General features: G+C 36.5%; 4 protein-coding genes across 4 annotated transcripts; all 4 read left to right on the plus strand.

The window, feature by feature from the left end:
* The first annotated feature begins 1,842 nt into the window (after positions 1–1,842).
* On the plus strand, positions 1,843–2,775 carry LOC141001926 (olfactory receptor 52D1-like). Its single transcript, XM_073473089.1, has one exon. The coding sequence runs from the start codon at positions 1,843–1,845 to the stop codon at positions 2,773–2,775; it is 933 nt and encodes a 310-aa protein (XP_073329190.1).
* Positions 2,776–8,858: 6,083 nt separating this feature from the next.
* Positions 8,859–9,791, plus strand: LOC141002825 (olfactory receptor 4B13-like). Its single transcript, XM_073474226.1, has one exon. It carries the CDS (start codon positions 8,859–8,861, stop codon positions 9,789–9,791), a length of 933 nt encoding a protein of 310 aa, XP_073330327.1.
* Positions 9,792–12,607: 2,816 nt separating this feature from the next.
* Positions 12,608–13,534, plus strand: LOC141001895 (olfactory receptor 4P4-like). Its single transcript, XM_073473052.1, has one exon. It carries the CDS (start codon positions 12,608–12,610, stop codon positions 13,532–13,534), a length of 927 nt encoding a protein of 308 aa, XP_073329153.1.
* Positions 13,535–15,832: 2,298 nt separating this feature from the next.
* LOC141002173 (olfactory receptor 5F1-like) lies at positions 15,833–16,762 on the plus strand. The gene has a single exon (XM_073473375.1). It carries the CDS (start codon positions 15,833–15,835, stop codon positions 16,760–16,762), a length of 930 nt encoding a protein of 309 aa, XP_073329476.1.
* The last annotated feature ends 2,623 nt before the right edge of the window (positions 16,763–19,385 follow it).

The raw sequence follows: 19,385 nt of genomic DNA on the forward strand, positions 1-19,385 counted from the left end.
ATGGATGTATACGAACAGCTGAGGTCAGAGTTGGCAAGAAGACTTACCTGAGACCGGTGGCTCGGCTGGTCCAGCTATCAGCTCTTCCTGAAGATAATCCTGGTTAAAGGACTCTTGTGGGAATTTATGGTTTGTTACAAAATAGCCATGCTATTTAGGGGGCGGCTGTTATGAATTCCCCATGCATATTAGTAAGATGTTCATTGTTAATAGTATAATTCATTCATAACAGTATAAGTTTGATTATCTGAATAATTTCAGTCAGGCATTTTTTAGTCAGTCTGTTTTGGGTCAGGCAATTTACCGAGACAGCAATATTTACATTTTGGGGTCCTGATGAGTCAGCGTTGTTGAAGGATATATGTACTGACTGGCTGCTGAAAAAGTTCTATATAAAGAGTTAAAACGTCAATCGGTGTGCTTCTTGCTCTCTAACCGGAGTACGCTCACGGGTGAAGTGTCCCCAGCACAACAGTTTCCCCCCAAGTATCTTTAATAGACAGGAAATGACGTTCAGTTGTTTATCAGTTCAAAGTTGGTCACGTTGCATTCATGAAGCCTAGACAATTTACTGCCACCATTTGTGTACCTTCTTTTAGACAGAACCATCTGTGAGTTTTACAATATAGGAGTGTGTTTTGTTCATATCAAGTGATTATTTGAATGAGTTATATCAACTATTTTGCAAAGTATGCAAGCAAAGTTTTAGTTAATGGTAGCATGCATGTTGAATATATAGCACCTAATTACAGCTAATATTTACCTTTTGTACTTATTCTTTTTTAAAAGATGATAGATTATAGTGCTTAACATGGTTAAATAGGAGAGAAAAATTCTGCTTTAAGAAACGTATCCTAAGCTTATCTGTACTTACCCTCTTATTTACCTGTATGTTGTAATAATATCTGAAAAGGAAGAATATGGTGTTACTTACCAACGTACATTTTTTACTTGTTACTTACCTGCTTACCTGTACATGACCTTATACCCTATACCTTGTGTCATATTACTTTTGTGTTTTCAGTTTTTTCACTTTGCCATATAACAGCCTGCCAAATACAACACTCGACTGTTCCCTGAAGGAAAGAGTATGGTTAAAGTCTCATTCCCTTCTCGTCAAAAACTGACGCTGTGGGATTGCAGGACAGGTCAGTTTTTGACGAATTCAGAGTGACACTAAAGATCTTTTTTTTTTTTTTAATACAACCTCTAAAAGGTACGACGTCACCACAGCAACATATTACCATGCCTGTTTTATTTTGCAGTTGAGCTATCTTGTCGGACTGTTTGTTTTTCTTCGGCCATCCAGAAGGTGTTGTCCCTCTGTCCTACTGCATATATTACTCCATTTTGCTTAGCATCCTGTTGGTCCTAGCGTGTTTCTGTATTTCCTCTTTTAAATTTGAAATTCTGCAGTGTATGATAGGAGACATGTATTAGACTAATAACAGCAAAATTTAGACTGGTAACACAACAGGCCGCTCTTAAAACATATTTGTGAAATCGGAAATTGGAGAGAGGAGCTAGTTTACTGTCAATTCCTTTATAGCATAAGTAGCCTACAGTGTGTCAAAGAAATCATTTTCCACGTTATCAAAATTATACATTTGAACATTGTTGGAGAATTCTGCTCTACAAGTGCCATAAAGGTCTATATTGTTATTTTCATGTGCTGCATTTACAGTAGATTGCAACATCTTGAAAATAAGAGGATTGATTGGCTGGTTTGATTTCTAAGCGTGTGTGTCGATGTAGTCATACAAGATATTTAAAAGTGAGGAGAGAGAGCAGACACTGTGAGGGACAGAGTTACCCTTCACATGAACAACAAGTTTTCTAACCATGATGGATAATGTTTCTCAAATAAGAATGTTTTTTCTTTCAGGTTTAAATGAAACAAATAACCACAGATTTACTCTCTTCTTTCTCACTTTACTTTGTTACTGTGTGATTTTGCTGGTAAATATTTCTGTTATTGGGACCATCATCATGGATAAAAACCTGCATGAACCAATGTATATTTTAGTATGTACTTTATGCATGAATGCACTTTATGGGACAACAGGTTTCTACCCCAAGTTTCTCTGGGATCTGCTTTCTCCTGTTCATGTTATCTCTTATTCTGGATGCCTTGTTCAGGCTCAAATAATTGCCTCATTTGCCTGCGCTGATCCGTCTATTCTTTCAGTCATGGCATATGACAGATATGTTGCTATATGTCGACCACTGAAGTACCACTCTGTCATGTCAAGGCAAAGACTCATTGCATTTGTCTGTTTCTCTTGGCTAATGGCTTTTTTTATTGTAGCTGCAAATATGTTTTTAACATCTAGATTAAAGTTATGCAGCCCATATATCTCCAGATTGTTTTGTGTGAATTGGACGATTGTTAAACTCGCTTGTTTCCCAGCTGAAACTGCTGTTAACAGTATAGGGACGTACATAACAATGATCATTTACTTATTTCATGGTTTATTCATAGTTCTTTCCTACATGTATCTCATTAAAACATGTGTGAATTCAATAGAAAACAGGGCAAAGTTCATGCAAACATGTGTGCCACATTTAACCTCCTTACTCATTTTTCTTGTAAGTATACTTTTTGATGTAATGACTATTCGATTTGGTTCAAAAGATTTCCCTCAAAACTTTAAAAACTTTGGTGCAATAGAAATTCTTGTCATACCTCCCTTAATGAATCCATTAATTTACGGTTTCAAATTGACCAAAATTCGAAACAGAATTCTGGTTGTTCTTACTTTAAAAACTAAATGACTTCTATCTTATATATTAAGGAAACTTACATTCCTATGTCTGATGTTCTTACCTAAATTTGCACTGTTTAAACAGCTGTTTGCTGTGGCTGTCAGAGTTACATGTAATATCCTCAAGAGTGTTTGCACATTTAGCAAAAGTGAGCTTGTTAATCCTTGAAGAATGTATTTTTAGCTGAAAGTTTAATTTCATTTAACTGAAATTTGCATTGATTTTTGGGAATTGGATATTTTTTAGATTTACAGTGTTGAACCATATGTATCGCTATCTCATTTGGTGACGCTTTTAAAATTATGATGATTAGGTGTTGTGCTCTTTATTAGCTTCATTTTGAATATTCACATTATTCACATTCAGCCAATGGTCTACTCAGTTGTATAGTGATTCCTGTTGTAGAACATGTGTGTGCAAGTCTCAGGTAATTCATGCAAAAAGTTTGATATGTCATTATTAAATTGTCATTCATCATGCTGTACTGTGTGCAATGATGTCTCTACATGTATTTAAACTGCAATACAAAAACAATCCTGCTCCTTTACTTCCAAATCTTCATAATTACATGGATCATCAACTGATGAGGATGCTGAATATTTTTCTAAGGACATGAAGGTTTATAGCCTCAGTCTTTCAGCATGATATCATGTATGTAGCAAATGCACCTTCAAGACATTTTCTCAATGAAGAACTTTTGTTGAACAGAGAGGTCATTTAAAACAAAAAGTCACCTTGACACAGTTTTCAACTATTAAGAAATGGGCTACTTAGTGAGCAAGCTACAATAAAATCTGTTAACAGCGACAAGTCATCTGAACTGGCTGTAAATTGATGATCACTGGCGAAAAGTGACGATCCTGTTCTTTTTTATCTCTGCGTAATTAAACATTATTTCAAATATTATTAACAATTCTGAGTGGTAAACATGCATTTGAGTCACATAAGCTAGTCTGGACGTGACGCCATGACTTCAGCTCTTTATAGAACATGCTGAAACCAACAGTAGGCCTATACTTCCATCTACGAACATCCAGTACTTTGCTCTGGGATTGACTGTTAGCTAAGCATGTATACATGCAAGTTCCACTGATAATTGTGACAAACTTACTAGTCGGAATCTGTTGTACTTTTGAAGACAACGGGTTTTAAACTTTGGACAGAAGAAAACATCAGCAGTTGCTCATTTTTACTCAGTAACTGATTTTATTAGCAGCTGGCAAGCTAGCTAGTTAACATTTTCTCTAAGTTGGTTGTTGACATTGTCTCTAGTTGAGTTTTTGTTGTTGACTATATAACCTTGCAAGGTTCTTGCATGTGTGCATTGATATGGATTCAGACAGAAGTTAGACAGCAAACCTGACATCATTGTCGTGGACGAGAGCAGAACAGTAAAATTATGTGAGGCTGGCAGCGACAACCGATGACGGTTACGGTGGAGGGCGTTGCCGTTGAAATTTAGATTACAAAAACCTATTAATAGAATAATTGCATTGTATAACATCATTTCATCCATTCGTTTTAAAGGGCCTATTTGTAAGAAAGGCAGATTTTTGAGTCTCATTCCCGACTGGTCAAAAACTTAAGCTGTGGGATTTTAGGACGGGTCAGCCGCCATTCCAAAGTTTTACTTCTTGATGCATTGACAATGAGACTTAAAAAGTGTATTTTTTGTTACAAATACGTCCTTTAAAAAATACGATGACACCACTGCAACATATTACCATGCCTGTTTTTTTGGTTTTTTTTAACAGTGGATCGATTTTCTCGAACTATTTGTTTTTCCAGTTCCATCCAGCAGGTGCTGTCCCTCTTTCCTACTGAACGTATTACTTCTTAGCATCCTGTTGGTCCGTGCATTTTTCTGTATTTCCTCTTTTAAATTTGAAATTCTGCAGAGTACGATAGGAGACGTGTATTAGACTCAAAGGGGAAAATTTAGACAGGCCGCTCTAAAACATCTTTGTGAAACCAGAGTGGGGAGCTAGTTTATTGTCAATGCCTTTATAGCATAAATAGCCCACAGTGTGCCGAAGAAATCATTTTCCAAGTAAGGAAAATTATACATTTAATGGAAGTTCAAGAGTTCTGCTCTCCAAGTGCCATAAAGGTCTATACTGTTATTTTCATGTGCTGCATTTACAGTAGATTGCATCATTTTGAAAATAAGAGGATTGATTGGCTGGTTTAATTTCTAAGCGTGTGTGTCGATGTAGTCAGACAAGATATTAAAAAGTGAGGAGAGAGAGCAGACACTGTGAGGGACAGAGTTACCCTTCACATGAACAACAAGTTTTCTAACCATGATGGATAATGTTTCTCAAATAAGAATGTTTTTTCTTTTAGGTTTAAATGAAACAAATAACCACAGATTTACTCTCTTTTTTCTCACTTTACTCTGTTACTGTGTGACTTTGCTGGTAAATATTTCTGTTATTGGGACCATCATCATGGATAAAAACCTGCATGAACCAATGTATATTTTAGTATGTACTTTTTGCATGAATGGACTTTATGGGACAACAGGTTTCTATCCCAAGTTTCTCTGGGATCTTCTTTCTCCTGTTCATGTTATCTCTTATTCTGGATGTCTTGTTCAGGCTCAAGTAATTATGTCATTTGTCTGCAGTGAGCTGTCTGTTCTTTCTGTCATGGCATATGACAGATATGTGGCTATATGTCGACCACTGCAGTACCACTCTGTCATGTCAAAGCAAAGACTCATTACATTAGTCTGTTACTCTTGGCTTATGCCTTTTTTCATTGTAGCCACAAATATGTTTTTAACATCTGGATTAAGGTTATGCAGCCCATATATCACCGGATTTTTTTGTGTGAATTGGACGATTGTTAAACTTGCTTGTTTCCCAGCTGAAACTGCTGTTAACAACATAGTTGCATACATTATGATAATCATATATTTATTTCATGGTATATTAATAGTTCTATCCTACATGTATCTCATTAAAACATGTGAAAATTCTATAGAGAACAAGGCAAAATTCATGCAAACGTGTGTGCCACATTTAACCTCCTTGCTTATTTTTTTTGTAACTATCGTTTTTGATTTAATTATTTTGCGATTTGGTTCAAAAGCTTTCCCTCAAACCTTTAAAAACTTTGCTGCAATTGAAATTCTTGTCATACCTCCCTTAATAAATCCATTAATTTATGGGTTCAAATTGACCAAAATTCGAAACAGAGTTCTGGGTGTTCTTACTTTAAAATTTAAATGACTTTGAGGAAACTTAAAGTCCTATGTCTGATGGTCTTCCCTAAATTTGCACTGTTTAACCAGCTGTTTGCTGTGGCTGTTGGAGGTACATGTAATATTGTCAAGAGTTTTTGCACATTCAGCAAACATGAGCTTGTTAATCCTTGAAGAATGTCTTTTTAGCTGAAAGTTTAATTTCATTTAACTGAAATTTGCATTGATTTTTGTGAAGGGGAATTTAGATTTAGGGTGCTGAATCATATGGATCTCTGTCTTATTTGGTGACTCTTTTAGAAATGAAATGATGATTAGATGTTGTGCTCTGTTTTAGCTTTATTTTGAATATTCACATTATTCACATTTAGCCATTGGGCTACTCAGTTGTATAGTGATTCCTCTTGTTGAACATCTCAGGTAATTGATGTAAAAAGTGTTTTCATGATTCATTATTAAATTGTCATTCATCATGACAGCATCCTCATCATCAACTGATGAGGATGCTGATATTTTGCAAAGGACATGAAGCTTTATAGCCTCAGTCTTTTAGCATGATATCATGTACGTAGCAAATGAACCTTCAAGACATTTTCTCCATGAAGAAGTTGTTTTTAAAAGAGAGGTCATTTCAAATAAAAAGTCACCTTGACACAGTTTTCAACTATTAAGAAATGGGCTACTTAGCGAGCAAGCTACAATAAAATCTGTCAACGGCAAAAGCAACAAGTCAACTAAACTGGCTGTAAACTGACGATCACTGGTGAGAAGTGACAAACCTGTTGTTATCTATGTCTGTGTGTAATTTAGCATTGTTTCAAATATTATTAACAATTCTGAGTGATAAACCTGCATTACACTTACATAAGCTAGTCTGGACGTGACACCATGACTATGAACATCCAGTCCTTTGCTCTAAGATTGACTGTTAGATAAGCATTTATGCATGCAGTTTCCACTGATAATTGTAACAGACTTACCAGTTGGAATTTGTTGTACTTTTGAAGACAATGGGTGTTACACTTTGGACAGAAAATAAACATGAGCTGTTGCTCATTATTAATTAGCAACTGATTTAATTAGCAGCTAGCTAGCTACCTAGCTGACATATACTCTGAGTTGGTAGAAAACATTGTCACTAGTTGAGTTTTTAATGTTGACTCATATGAAACCTTGCAAGGGTCTTGTTTGCATGTATTCATTGATATGGATTCAAGCAGAAGGCAAGCAAACCGCATGTCATTTTAGTGGATAAGAGCAGATTGGTAAAATTAGGTGAGGCCGGCAGTGTCAACGGGCAACATTTATGGTGGACAGCCTTGCCATCCAAAGTTAAAACATAAAAAGCTATTGATAGAATAATTACATGAAATAATATTATATACTATGTTTTAATCCATTCTTTTTAAAGGACCTATTTGTAAGAAAAGTTGATTTTTGAGTCTTGTGTTGCAACTTCAGGAATACTCCCCCTGGTGGTACATTTATGTCATGTAGGCTGTAGATTTTGTACTTCTGATCCTCAGAAGTAGAAATTAGACAGGAAGTGACGTTCAGTTGTTTATCAGTTCAAAGTTGGTCACATTGCATTCATGAAGTCTAGACAATCTACTGCCACCATTTGTGTACCTTCTTTTAGACGGAACCATCAGTAAGTTTTACGATATAGGAGTGTGTTTTGTTCATATCAAGTGATTATTTGAATGAGTTATATCAACTATTTTGCAAAGTATGCAAGCAAAGTTTTAGTTAATGGTAGCACGCATGTTGAATATATAGCACCTAATTACAGCTAATATTTACCTTTTGTACTTATTCTTTTTTAAAAGATGATAGATTATAGTGCTTAACATGGTTAAATAGGAAAGAAAAATTCTGCTTTAAGAAACGTATCCTAAGCTTATCTGTACTTACCCTCTCATTTACCTGTATGTTGTAATAATATCTAAAAAGGAAGAATATGGTGTTACTTACCAACGTACATTTTTTACTTGTTACTTACCTCCTTACCTGTACATGACCGTATACCTTGTTTCATATTACTTTTGTGTTTTCAATTTTTTCACTTTGCCATATAAAAGCCTGCCAAATACAACACTCGACTGTTCCATGAAGGAAAAAGTATGGTTAAAGTCTCATTCCCTTCTCGTCAAAAACTGACGCTGTGGGATTGCAGGACAGGTCAGTCGCTATCCCAAAGTGTCAGTTTTTGACGATTCAGTGACACTTTAGATCTCTTTTTTTTAATACTACCTTTAAAAGATGCAATGTCACCACAGCAACATATTACCATGCCTGTTTTATTTTGCAGTTGAGCGATTTTGTCGGACTGTTTTTCTGTGGCCATCGAGAAGGTGTTGTCCTTCTGTCCTACTGCATATATTACTCCATTTTGCTTAGCATCCTGTTGGTCCTAGCGTGTTTCTGTATTTCCTCTTTTAAATTTGAAATTCTGCAGTGTATAATAGGAGACATGTATTAGACTAATAACAGCAAAATTTAGACTGGCAACACAACAGGCCGCTCTTAAAACATATTTGTGAAATCGGAAATTGGAGCGAGGAGCTAGTTTACTGTCAATTCCTTTATAGCATAAATAGCCTACAGTGTGCCAAAGAAATCATTTTCCAAGTTATGAAAATTATACATTTGAACATTGTTGGAGAATTCTGCTCCACAAGTGCCATAAAGTTCTATATTGTTATTTTCATGCGCTGCATTTACAGTAGATTGCATCATCCTGAAAATAAGAGGATTGATTGGCTGGTTTGATTTCTAAGCGTGTGTGTCGATGTAGTCAGACAAGATATTTAAAAGTGAGGAGAGAGAGCAGACACTGTGAGGGACGGAGTTACCCTTCACAGGAACACTAAGTTTTCTAACCATGATGGATAATGTTTCTCAAATAACAATGTTTTTTCTTTCAGGTTTAAATGAAACAAATAACCACAGATTTACTCTCTTCTTTCTCACTTTGCTGTGTTACTGTTTGATTTTGCTGGTAAATGTTTGTGTAATTGTGATCATCATCATGGATAGAAACTTGCATGAACCAATGTATATTTTACTGTGTACTTTTTGCATGAATGGACTTTTTGGAACAGCAGGTTTCTACCCCAAGTTTCTCTGGGATCTGCTTTCTCCTGTTCATGTTATCTCTTATTCTGGATGCCTTGTTCAGGTTCAAGTATTTCTCTCATTTGCCTTCATTGAGCTGTCCATTCTTGCAGTCATGGCATATGACAGATATGTGGCTATATGTCGACCACTGGAGTACCACTCTGTCATGTCAAAGCAAAGACTCATTACGTTAGTCTGTTACTCTTGGATGACACCTTTTTGCATTGTAGGTATAAATGTTTTTCTAACATCTAGATTAAAGTTATGCAGCCCATATATCGACAAATTTTTTTGTATGAATTGGATGATTGTTAAACTTGCTTGTATCCCAGCTGAAATTGTTGTACATAACATAGTTACATATATAACAATAATCTTTTACTTATTTCATGGTATATTCATAGTTCTTTCCTACATGTATCTCATTAAAACATGTGCAGATTCCATTGAAAACAGGGCAAAGTTCATGCAAACATGTGTGCCACATTTAACCTCCTTACTCATTTTTCTTGAAAGTATACTTTTTGATGTCATGTTTATGCGATTTGGTTCAAAAGATTTCCCTCAAGCCTTTAAAAACTTTGTTGCAATAGAATTTCTTGTCATACCTCCCTTAATGAATCCATTAATTTACGGTTTCAAATTGTCCAAAATTAGAAACAGAATTATGGTTGTTCTTACTTTAAAAAATAAATGACTTCTGTCTGATATACAGTGTAAAAAGAAACTTAAAAGTCCTATGTCTGATGTTCTTCCTTAAAATTGTACTGTCTAACCAGCTGTTTGCTGTGGCTGTTGGAGTTACATGTAATACCCTCAAGAGTTTTTGCACATTTAGCAAACGTGAGCTTATTTATCCTTGAAGAATGTCTTTTTAGCTGAAAGTTTCATTTCATTTAACTGAAATTTGCATACATTTTTGTGAATAGGAAGTTCTTTTAGATTCAGGGTGCTGAATCGTATCCCTATCTCATTTGGTAACGCTCTTAAAATGATGATGATGATGAGGTGCTGTGCTCTTTATTAGCTTCATTTTGAATATCCACATTATTCACATTTAGCCAATGGTCTACTCAGTTGTAAAGTGATTCCTGTTGTTGAACGTGTGTGCACGTCTCAGGTAATTCATGCAAAAACTTTAATATGTCATTATTAAATTGTCTTTCATCATGCTGTAGGCTACTGTGTGCAATGATGTTGAGGTGTCTGCTGTTAGATGCAGCATATTTATACAAATGTTTTGTATTAGGAGAATATATTGGAATGTTAGTTGCTGTTTGGGCCTTCCTGACTTGGAGGTTATTTGTTTAGGGGTACCAGAATATTGACATGATGGTGCTGCTGTCAAGTTAATATATACCAGATTTTAGATCAGCAGAGGCATGGAGACCCTAGGTCAGAGGTGGATGCACCCAAAATGAGGGGCCTCTCCTATTTTTCTGTCTCTCTCTTAACATGAACCATATGTTATAAACAGGTTTTTGACCAAAACAAGCTAGGTATATAAGGAGCTGTCTGCATATTGTCGTCGGAGTTTCATTATTCGGCTGGAGACTCTCCAAGTAACGTGTTACTTGTTTACGATACTGAACTTATTGTAATAAATTTGTTATACAACTAAGACAGTGTCGGCGGAGTTTTTCTTCCAACATCTTCGACTGCATCACCACTGAAGATACGACATTGTGTCTACATGTATTTAAACTGCAATACAAAAACAATCCTGCTCCTTTATTTCCAAATCTTCATAATTACATGGATCATCAACTGATGAGGATGCTGACTATTTTTCAAAAGACATGAAGCTTTATAGCCTCAGTCTTTCAGCATGATATCATGTATGTAGCAAATGCACTTTCAAATCATTTTCTCCATCAAGAACCTTTTTTGAACAAAGAAGTTATTTCAAACAAAAAGTCACCTTGACACAGTTTCCAACTATTAAGAAATGGGCTACTTAGCGAACAAGCTACAATAAAATCTGTTAACGGCAACAAGTCATCTGAACTGACTGTAAATTGACGATCACTGGTGAGAAGTGATGATCCTGTTTTTATCTATCTCTATGTGTAATTAAACATTGTTTCAAATATTATTAACAATTCTGAGTGGTAAACATGCATTTGAGTCATATAAGCTAGTCTGGACATGACACCATGACTTCAGCTCTTTATAGAACATGCTGAAACCGACAGTAGGCCTATACTTCCATCTACGAACATCCAGTCCTTTGCTCTGGGATTGACTCTTAGCTAAGCATGTATGCATGCAGTTTCTACTGATAATTGTGACAGACTTACCAGTTGGAATTTGTTGTACTTTTGAAGACAATGGGTGTTAAATTTTGGACAGAAAAAAAAAATGAGCAGTTGCTCATTTTTAATCAGTAACTGATTTAATTAGCAGCTGGCAAGCTAGCTAGTTAACATTTTCTCTAAGTTGGTTGTTGACATTGTCTCTAGTTGAGTTTTTGTTGTTAACTCATATGAAACCTTGCAAGGGTCCTGTTTGCATGTGTGCATATATATGGATTCAGGAAGACATTAGACAGCAAACCTGATATCATTGTAGTGGATGCCGGCAGCGGCGAGCGCCAACCAGCGACGGTTACAGTACACAGCGTTGCCGTCCAAATTTAAAATACAAAAAGCTATTAATAGAATAAGTGATAAGTGCATAAAACAATATTGTATAATATGTTTGAATCCATTTCTTTAAAGGACCTTTTTGTAAGAAAAGTTGATTTTTGAGTCTCATTCCCCAACTGGTCAAAAACTGATGCTGTGGGATTATAGGTCGGGTCAGCCGCCATCCAAGAGAGACACTTTTTTACAAATTGAGTGAGACTTAAAAATCATATATATTTTTTTTACAAATAAAAAATGTAAAAAATAACACATCTCCACAGAAACATATTACAATGCCTGTTTTATTTTGCAGTTGAACGCTTTAGTCACACTATTTGTCTTTCATGTACCGTCCAGAAGGTGTTGTCTCTCTGTCCTACTGAATATATTACTCCATGTTTCTTAGCATCCTGTTGGTCCTCGCATGTTTCTATATTTCCTCTTTTTAATTGAGAAATTTGGCAGTGCACGATAGGAGACGTGTACTAGAGTAATAAGAGCAAAATTTAGACAGGCCACACCACAGGCCGCTATAACACATCTTTGTGAAACCAGAGCCAGGAGCTAGTTTATTGTCAATGCCTTAATAGCATCAATAGCCTACAGTGTGCCGAAGAAATCATTTTTCAGGTGATGAAAATTATACGTTGAATGGTAGTTCAAGAGTTCTGCTCTACAAGTGCCATAAAGGTCTATATTGTTATTTTCATGCGCTGCATTTACAGTAGATTGCAACATCCTGAAAATAAGAGGATTGATTGGCTGGTTTGATTTCTAAGCGTGTGTGTCGATGTAGTCAGACAAGATATTAAAAAGTGAGGAGAGAGAGCAGACACTGTGAGGGACGGAGTTATCCTTCACAGGAACAGCACGTTTTTTAACCATGATGGATAATGTTTCTCAAATAAGAATGTTTTTTCTTTCAGGTTTAAATGAAACAAATAACCACAGATTTACTCTCTTCTTCCTCACTTTACTGTGTTACTGTGTGATTTTGCTGGTAAATATTTCTGTTATTGTGATCATCATCATGGATAAAAACCTGCATGAACCAATGTATATTTTACTATGTACTTTTTGCATGAATGGACTTTATGGGACAACAGGTTTCTACCCCAAGCTTCTCTGGGATCTTCTTTCTCCTGTTCATGTTATCTCTTATTCTGGATGCCTTGTTCAGGCTCAAGTAATTAATTCATTCGCCTGCACTGATCTGTCTATTCTTTCAGTCATGGCATATGACAGATATGTTGCTATATGTCGACCACTGCAGTACCACTCTGTCATGTCAAAGCAGAAACTCGTTATATTAGTCTGGTTCTCTTGGCTTACGCCTTTTTTCATCATTGCCGCAAATATTTTTCTAACATCTAGATTAAAGTTATGCAGCCCATATATCACCAGATTTTTTTGTCTGAATTGGACGATTGTTAAACTCGCTTGTTTCCCAGCTGAAACTGTTGTTCACAACGTAGTTGCATACATAACGATAATCATTTATTTATTTCATGGTATATTCATAGTTCTTTCCTACATGTATCTCATGAAAACGTGTGCAGATTCTATAGAAAACAGGGCAAAGTTCATGCAAACATGTGTGCCACATTTGATCTCCTTACTCATTTTTCTTGTAACTATACTTTTTAATGCAGTTATTATGCGATTTGGTTCAAAAGATTTCCCTCAAGCCTTTAAAAACTTTGTTGAAATGGAAATTGTCATACCTCCCTTAATGAATCCATTAATTTATGGTTTCAAATTGACCAAAATTCGAAACAGAATTCTGGTTGTTCTTACGTTAAAAACTAAATGACTTCTGTGTTATATATTAAGGAAACTTACATTCCTATGTCTGATGTTCTTCCTTAAATTTGCACTGTTTAACCAGCTGTTTGCTGTGGCTGTTAGAGTTACATGTAATATCCTCAAGAGTGTTTGCACATTTAGCAAAAGTGAGCTTGTTAATCCTTGCAGAATGTATTTTTAGCTGAACGTTTTAATTTCATTTAACTGAAATTTGCATTGATTTTTGGGAATAGGACTTTTTTTAGATTCAGGGTGCTGAATCATATGTATCGCTATCTCATTTGGTGACGCTTTTAAAATGATGATGATTAGGTGTTGTGCTCTTTATTAGCTTTATTTTGAATATTCACATTATTCACATTTAGCCAATGGTCTACTCAGTTGTATAGTGATTCCTGTTGTAGAACATGTGTGTGCACGTCTCAGGTAATTCATGCAAAAAGTTTGATATGTCATTATTAAATTGTCATTCATCATGCTGTACTGTGTGCAATGATGTGTCTACATGTATTTAAACTGCAATACAAAAACAATCCTGCTCCTTTAATTCCAAATCTTCATAATTACATGGATCATCAACTGATGAGGATGCTGAATATTTTTCTAAGGACATGAAGGTTTATAGCCTCAGTCTTTCAGCATGATATCATGTATGTAGCAAATGCACCTTCAAGACATTTTCTCCATGAAGAACTTTTGTTGAACAGAGAGGTCATTTAAAACAAAAAGTCACCTTGACACAGTTTTGAACTATTAAGAAATGGGCTACTTAGTGAGCAAGCTACAATAAAATCTGTTAACAGTGACAAGTCATCTGAACTGGCTGTAAATTGATGATCACTGGCGAGTAGTGACGATCCTGTTCTTTTTTATCTCTGTGTAATTAAACATTATTTCAAATATTATTAACAATTCTGAGTGATAAACCTGCATTTGAGTCAAATAAGCTAGTATGGACGTGACGCCATGACTTCAGCTCTTTATAGAACATGCTGAAACCAACAGTAGGCCTATACTTCCATCTACGAACATCCAGTCCTTTGCTCTGGGATTGACTGTTAGCTAAGCATGTATACATGCAGGTTCCACTGATAATTGTGACAAACTTACTAGTCGGAATCTGTTGTACTTTTGAAGACAACGGGTTTTAAACTTTGGACAGAAGAAAACATGAGCAGTTGCTCATTTTTACTCAGTAACTGATTTTATTAGCAGCTGGCAAGCTAGCTAGTTAACATTTTCTCTAAGTTGGTTGTTGACATTGTCTCTAGTTGAGTTTTTGTTGTTGACTATATAACCTTGCAAGGTTCTTGCATGTGTGCATTGATATGGATTCAGACAGAAGTTAGACAGCAAACCTGACATCATTGTCGTGGACGAGAGCAGAACAGTAAAATTATGTGAGGCTGGCAGCGACAACCGGTGACGGTAACGGTGGAGGGCGTTGCCGTTGAAATTTAGATTACAAAAACCTATTAATAGAATAATTGCATTATATAACATCATTTCATCCATTCGTTTTAAAGGGCCTATTTGTAAGAAAGGCAGATTTTTGAGTCTCATTCCCGACTGGTCAAAAACTTAAGCTGTGGGATTTTAGGACGGGGTCAGCCGCCATTCCAAAGTTTTACTTCTTGATGCATTGACAGTGAGACTTAAAAAGTGTATTTTTTGTTACAAATACGTCCTTTAAAAAATACGATGACACCACTGCAACATATTACCATGCCTGTTGTTTTGGTTTTTTTAACAGTGGATCGATTTTCTCGAACTATTTGTTTTTCCTGTTCCATCCAGCAGGTGCTGCCCCTCTTTCCTACTGAACATATTACTTCTTAGCATCCTATTGGTCCTTGCATTTTTCTGCATTTCCTCTTTTAAATTTGAAATTCTGCAGAGTACGATAGGAGACGTGTATTAGACTCAAAGGGGAAAATTTAGACAGGCCGCTCTAAAACATCTTTGTGAAACCAGAGTGGGGAGCTAGTTTATTGTCAATGCCTTTATAGAATGAATAGCCCACAGTGTGCCGAAGAAATCATTTTCCAAGTAAGGAAAATTATACATTTAATGGTAGTTCAAGAGTTCTGCTCTCCAAGTGCCATAAAGGTCTATACTGTTATTTTCATGCGCTGCATTTACAGTACATTGCAACATCCTGAAAATAAGAGGATTGATTGGCTGGTTTGATTTCTAAGCGTGTGTGTCGATGTAGTCAGACAAGATATTAAAAAGTGAGGAGAGAGAGCAGACACTGTGAGGGACAGAGTTACCCTTCACAGGAACAAAAAGGTTTCTAACCATGATGGATAATGTTTCTCAAATAAGAATGTTTTTTCTTTTAGGTTTAAATGAAACAAATAACCATAGATTTACTCTCTTTTTTCTCACTTTACTGTGTTACTGTGTGACTTTGCTGGTAAATATTTCTGTTATTGGGACCATCATCATGGATAAAAACCTGCATGAACCAATGTATATTTTAGTATGTACTTTTTGCATGAATGGACTTTATGGTACAACAGGTTTCTATCCCAAGTTTCTCTGGGATCTTCTTTCTCCTGTTCATGTTATCTCTTATTCTGGATGTCTTGTTCAGGCTCAAGTAATTATGTCATTTGTCTGCAGTGAGCTGTCTGTTCTTTCTGTCATGGCATATGACAGATATGTGGCTATATGTCGACCACTGCAGTACCACTCTGTCATGTCAAAGCAAAGACTCATTACATTAGTCTGTTACTCTTGGCTTATGCCTTTTTTCATTGTAGCCACAAATATGTTTTTAACATCTGGATTAAGGTTATGCAGCCCATATATCACCGGATTTTTTTGTGTGAATTGGACGATTGTTAAACTTGCTTGTTTCCCAGCTGAAACTGCTGTTAACAACATAGTTGCATACATTATGATAATCATATATTTATTTCATGGTCTATTAATAGTTCTATCCTACATGTATCTCATTAAAACATGTGAAAATTCTATAGAGAACAAGGCAAAATTCATGCAAACATGTGTGCCACATTTAACCTCCTTGCTTATTTTTTTTGTAACTATCGTTTTTGATTTAATTATTTTGCGATTTGGTTCAAAAGCTTTCCCTCAAACCTTTAAAAACTTTGCTGCAATAGAAATTCTTGTCATACCTCCCTTAATAAATCCATTAATTTATGGGTTCAAATTGACCAAAATTCGAAACAGAGTTCTGGGTGTTCTTACTTTAAAATTTAAATGACTTTGAGGAAACTTAAAGTCCTATGTCTGATGGTCTTCCCTAAATTTGTACTGTTTAACCAACTGTTTGCTGTGGCTGTTGGAGTTACATGTAATATTGTCAAGAGTTTTTGCACATTCAGCAAACATGAGCTTGTTAATCCTTGAAGAATGTCTTTTTAGCTGAAAGTTTAATTTCATTTAACTGAAATTTGCATTGATTTTTGTGAAGGGGCATTTAGATTTAGGGTGCTGAATCATATGGATCTCTATCTTATTTGGTGACTCTTTTAGAAATGAAATGATGATTAGATGTTGTGCTCTGTTTTAGCTTTATTTTGAATATTCACATTATTCACATTTAGCCATTGGGCTACTCAGTTGTATAGTGATTCCTGTTGTTGAACATCTCAGGTAATTGATGCAAAAAGTGTTTTCATGATTCATTATTAAATTGTCATTCATCATGCTCTACTGTGCACAATGATGTGTCTACATGTATTTAAACTGCAGTACAAAAACAATCCGGCTCCTTTATTTCCAAGTCTTCATAATTACATGGATCATCAACTGATGAGGATGCTGATATTTTGCAAAGGCCATGAAGCTTTATAGCCTCAGTCTTTTAGCATGATATCATGTATGTTCAAGACCTTTTCTCGATCAAGAAATATTTTTTTACAGAGAGGTCATTATTTTTAAAAATCGCCTTGACACAGTTTTCAACTATTAAGAAATGGGCTACTTAGCGAGCAAGCTACAATAAAATATGTCAACGGCAAAAGCGACAAGTCATCTGAACTGGCTGTAGACTGATGATCACGGCGAGAAGTGCATTAGACTTACATAAGCTAGTCTGGACGTGACACCATGACTATGAACATCCAGTCCTTTGCTCTCGCATTGACTGTTAGATAAGCATGTATGCATGCAGTTTCCACTGATAATTGTAACAGACTTACCAGTTGGAATTTGTTGTACTTTTGAAGACAATGGGTGTTTGGACACTTTGGACAGAAAATAAACATGAGCAGTTGCTCATTATTAATCAGCAACTGATTTAATTAGCAGCTAGCTAGCTAGCTAGCTGACATACTCTGAGTTGGTAGAAAACATTGTCACTAGTTGAGTTTTTGATGTTGACTCATATGAAACCTTGCAAGGGTCTTGTATGCATATATTCATTGATATGGATTCAAGCAGAAGGCAAGCAAACCGCATGTCATTTTAGTGGATAAGAGCAGATTGGTAAAATTAGGTGAGGCCGGCAGTGTCGACGGACAACATTTATGGTGGACAGCCTTGCCATCCAAAGTTAAAATATAAAAAGCTATTAATAGAATAATTACATGAAATAATATTATATACTATGATTTAATCCATTCTTTTTAAAGGACCTATTTGTAAGAAAAGTTGATTTTTGAGTCTTGTGTTGCAACTTCAGGAATACTCCCCCTGGTGGTACATTTGAGTCATGTAGGCTGTAGATTTTGTACTTCTGATCCTCAGAAGTAGAAATTAGACAGTGTTATAAATTCCCCATGCATATTAGTAAGATGTTCATTGTTAATAGTATAATTCATTCATAACAGTTTGATTATCTGAATAATTTCAGTCAGTCTGTTTTGGGTCAGGCAATTTACTGAGACAGCAATATTTACATTTTGGGGTCCTGATGAGTCAGCGTTGTTGAAGGATATATGTACTGACTGGCTGCTGAAAAAGTTCTATATAAAGAGTTAAAACGTCAATCGGTGTGCTTCTTGCTCTCTAACTGGAGTACGCTCACGGGTGAAGTGTCCCCAGCACAACAGTTTCCCCCCAAGTATCTTTAATATTGGTCCTTTGAGCCGGATTTCTACACTCGCGACGGAGAAATGGACACACCGATAACAATAACCGCGGACAGCGGCGCACTCGGAGTGAGACAGCGACAGCTTCCAGCTCATCTAGAATGCTACCAGGTTAGCCTTCCACAGTCCCTCGCTCCTCACGGTGCCTGCGCCAGAGACCGAAGTGAAAGCGTCGGCGCACAGCAGCTGCAGTCACTCCGCCTACAGACCGAGTCTGTTCGCATAGCGGATCAGCCGCACGGAGCGCGCGCTTCCCCCTTTCCTCGTCTCACATCGCAACTAGCGGCCGACAGGGTGAGCGAGTGGAACATGGCGACGTATAATAGGGACTTGCCCAGCCAGCTAACCGGCCATATGAGCCCCCCATCAGCTCCCCCAGAGCAGAGCTATCAAAGCAGACAGGGCTCTCCTATCATACAGTCATCAGCCAATCACAATATGAGCTTCCCATCATATCAGTCACCCTGGTCAGGCTCTCAAGTAGTTAACAGCACCCCTCTACCACAGCCATCCAACCTTCAGCTTGGACCTGCTAGACTGTTTCAACGTGAGCCACAACTGTCTACACTGCCACATACCACCTCTGCAGCATTAAAGCTTCAAGCAGCAACGACCCCTGTGCCAGGTAGTAGGCAGGAGAACTACACTCTGATTCAGTCTCTGCCATCAACTGTGACATCTGCATGGGCACTGCCTCTCTCCACTACAATGAATGTGGCCATGCTACAGCCTAGTCCCCAATCATCACAAGCAGTGAGTTATGTAAGCCCACAGATACCAGCTACATCTGGC

The sequence above is a fragment of the Pagrus major genome, chromosome 9 (assembly GCF_040436345.1).
Source record: "Pagrus major chromosome 9, Pma_NU_1.0".
NCBI classification, from domain to species: Eukaryota; Metazoa; Chordata; class Actinopteri; order Spariformes; family Sparidae; genus Pagrus; species Pagrus major.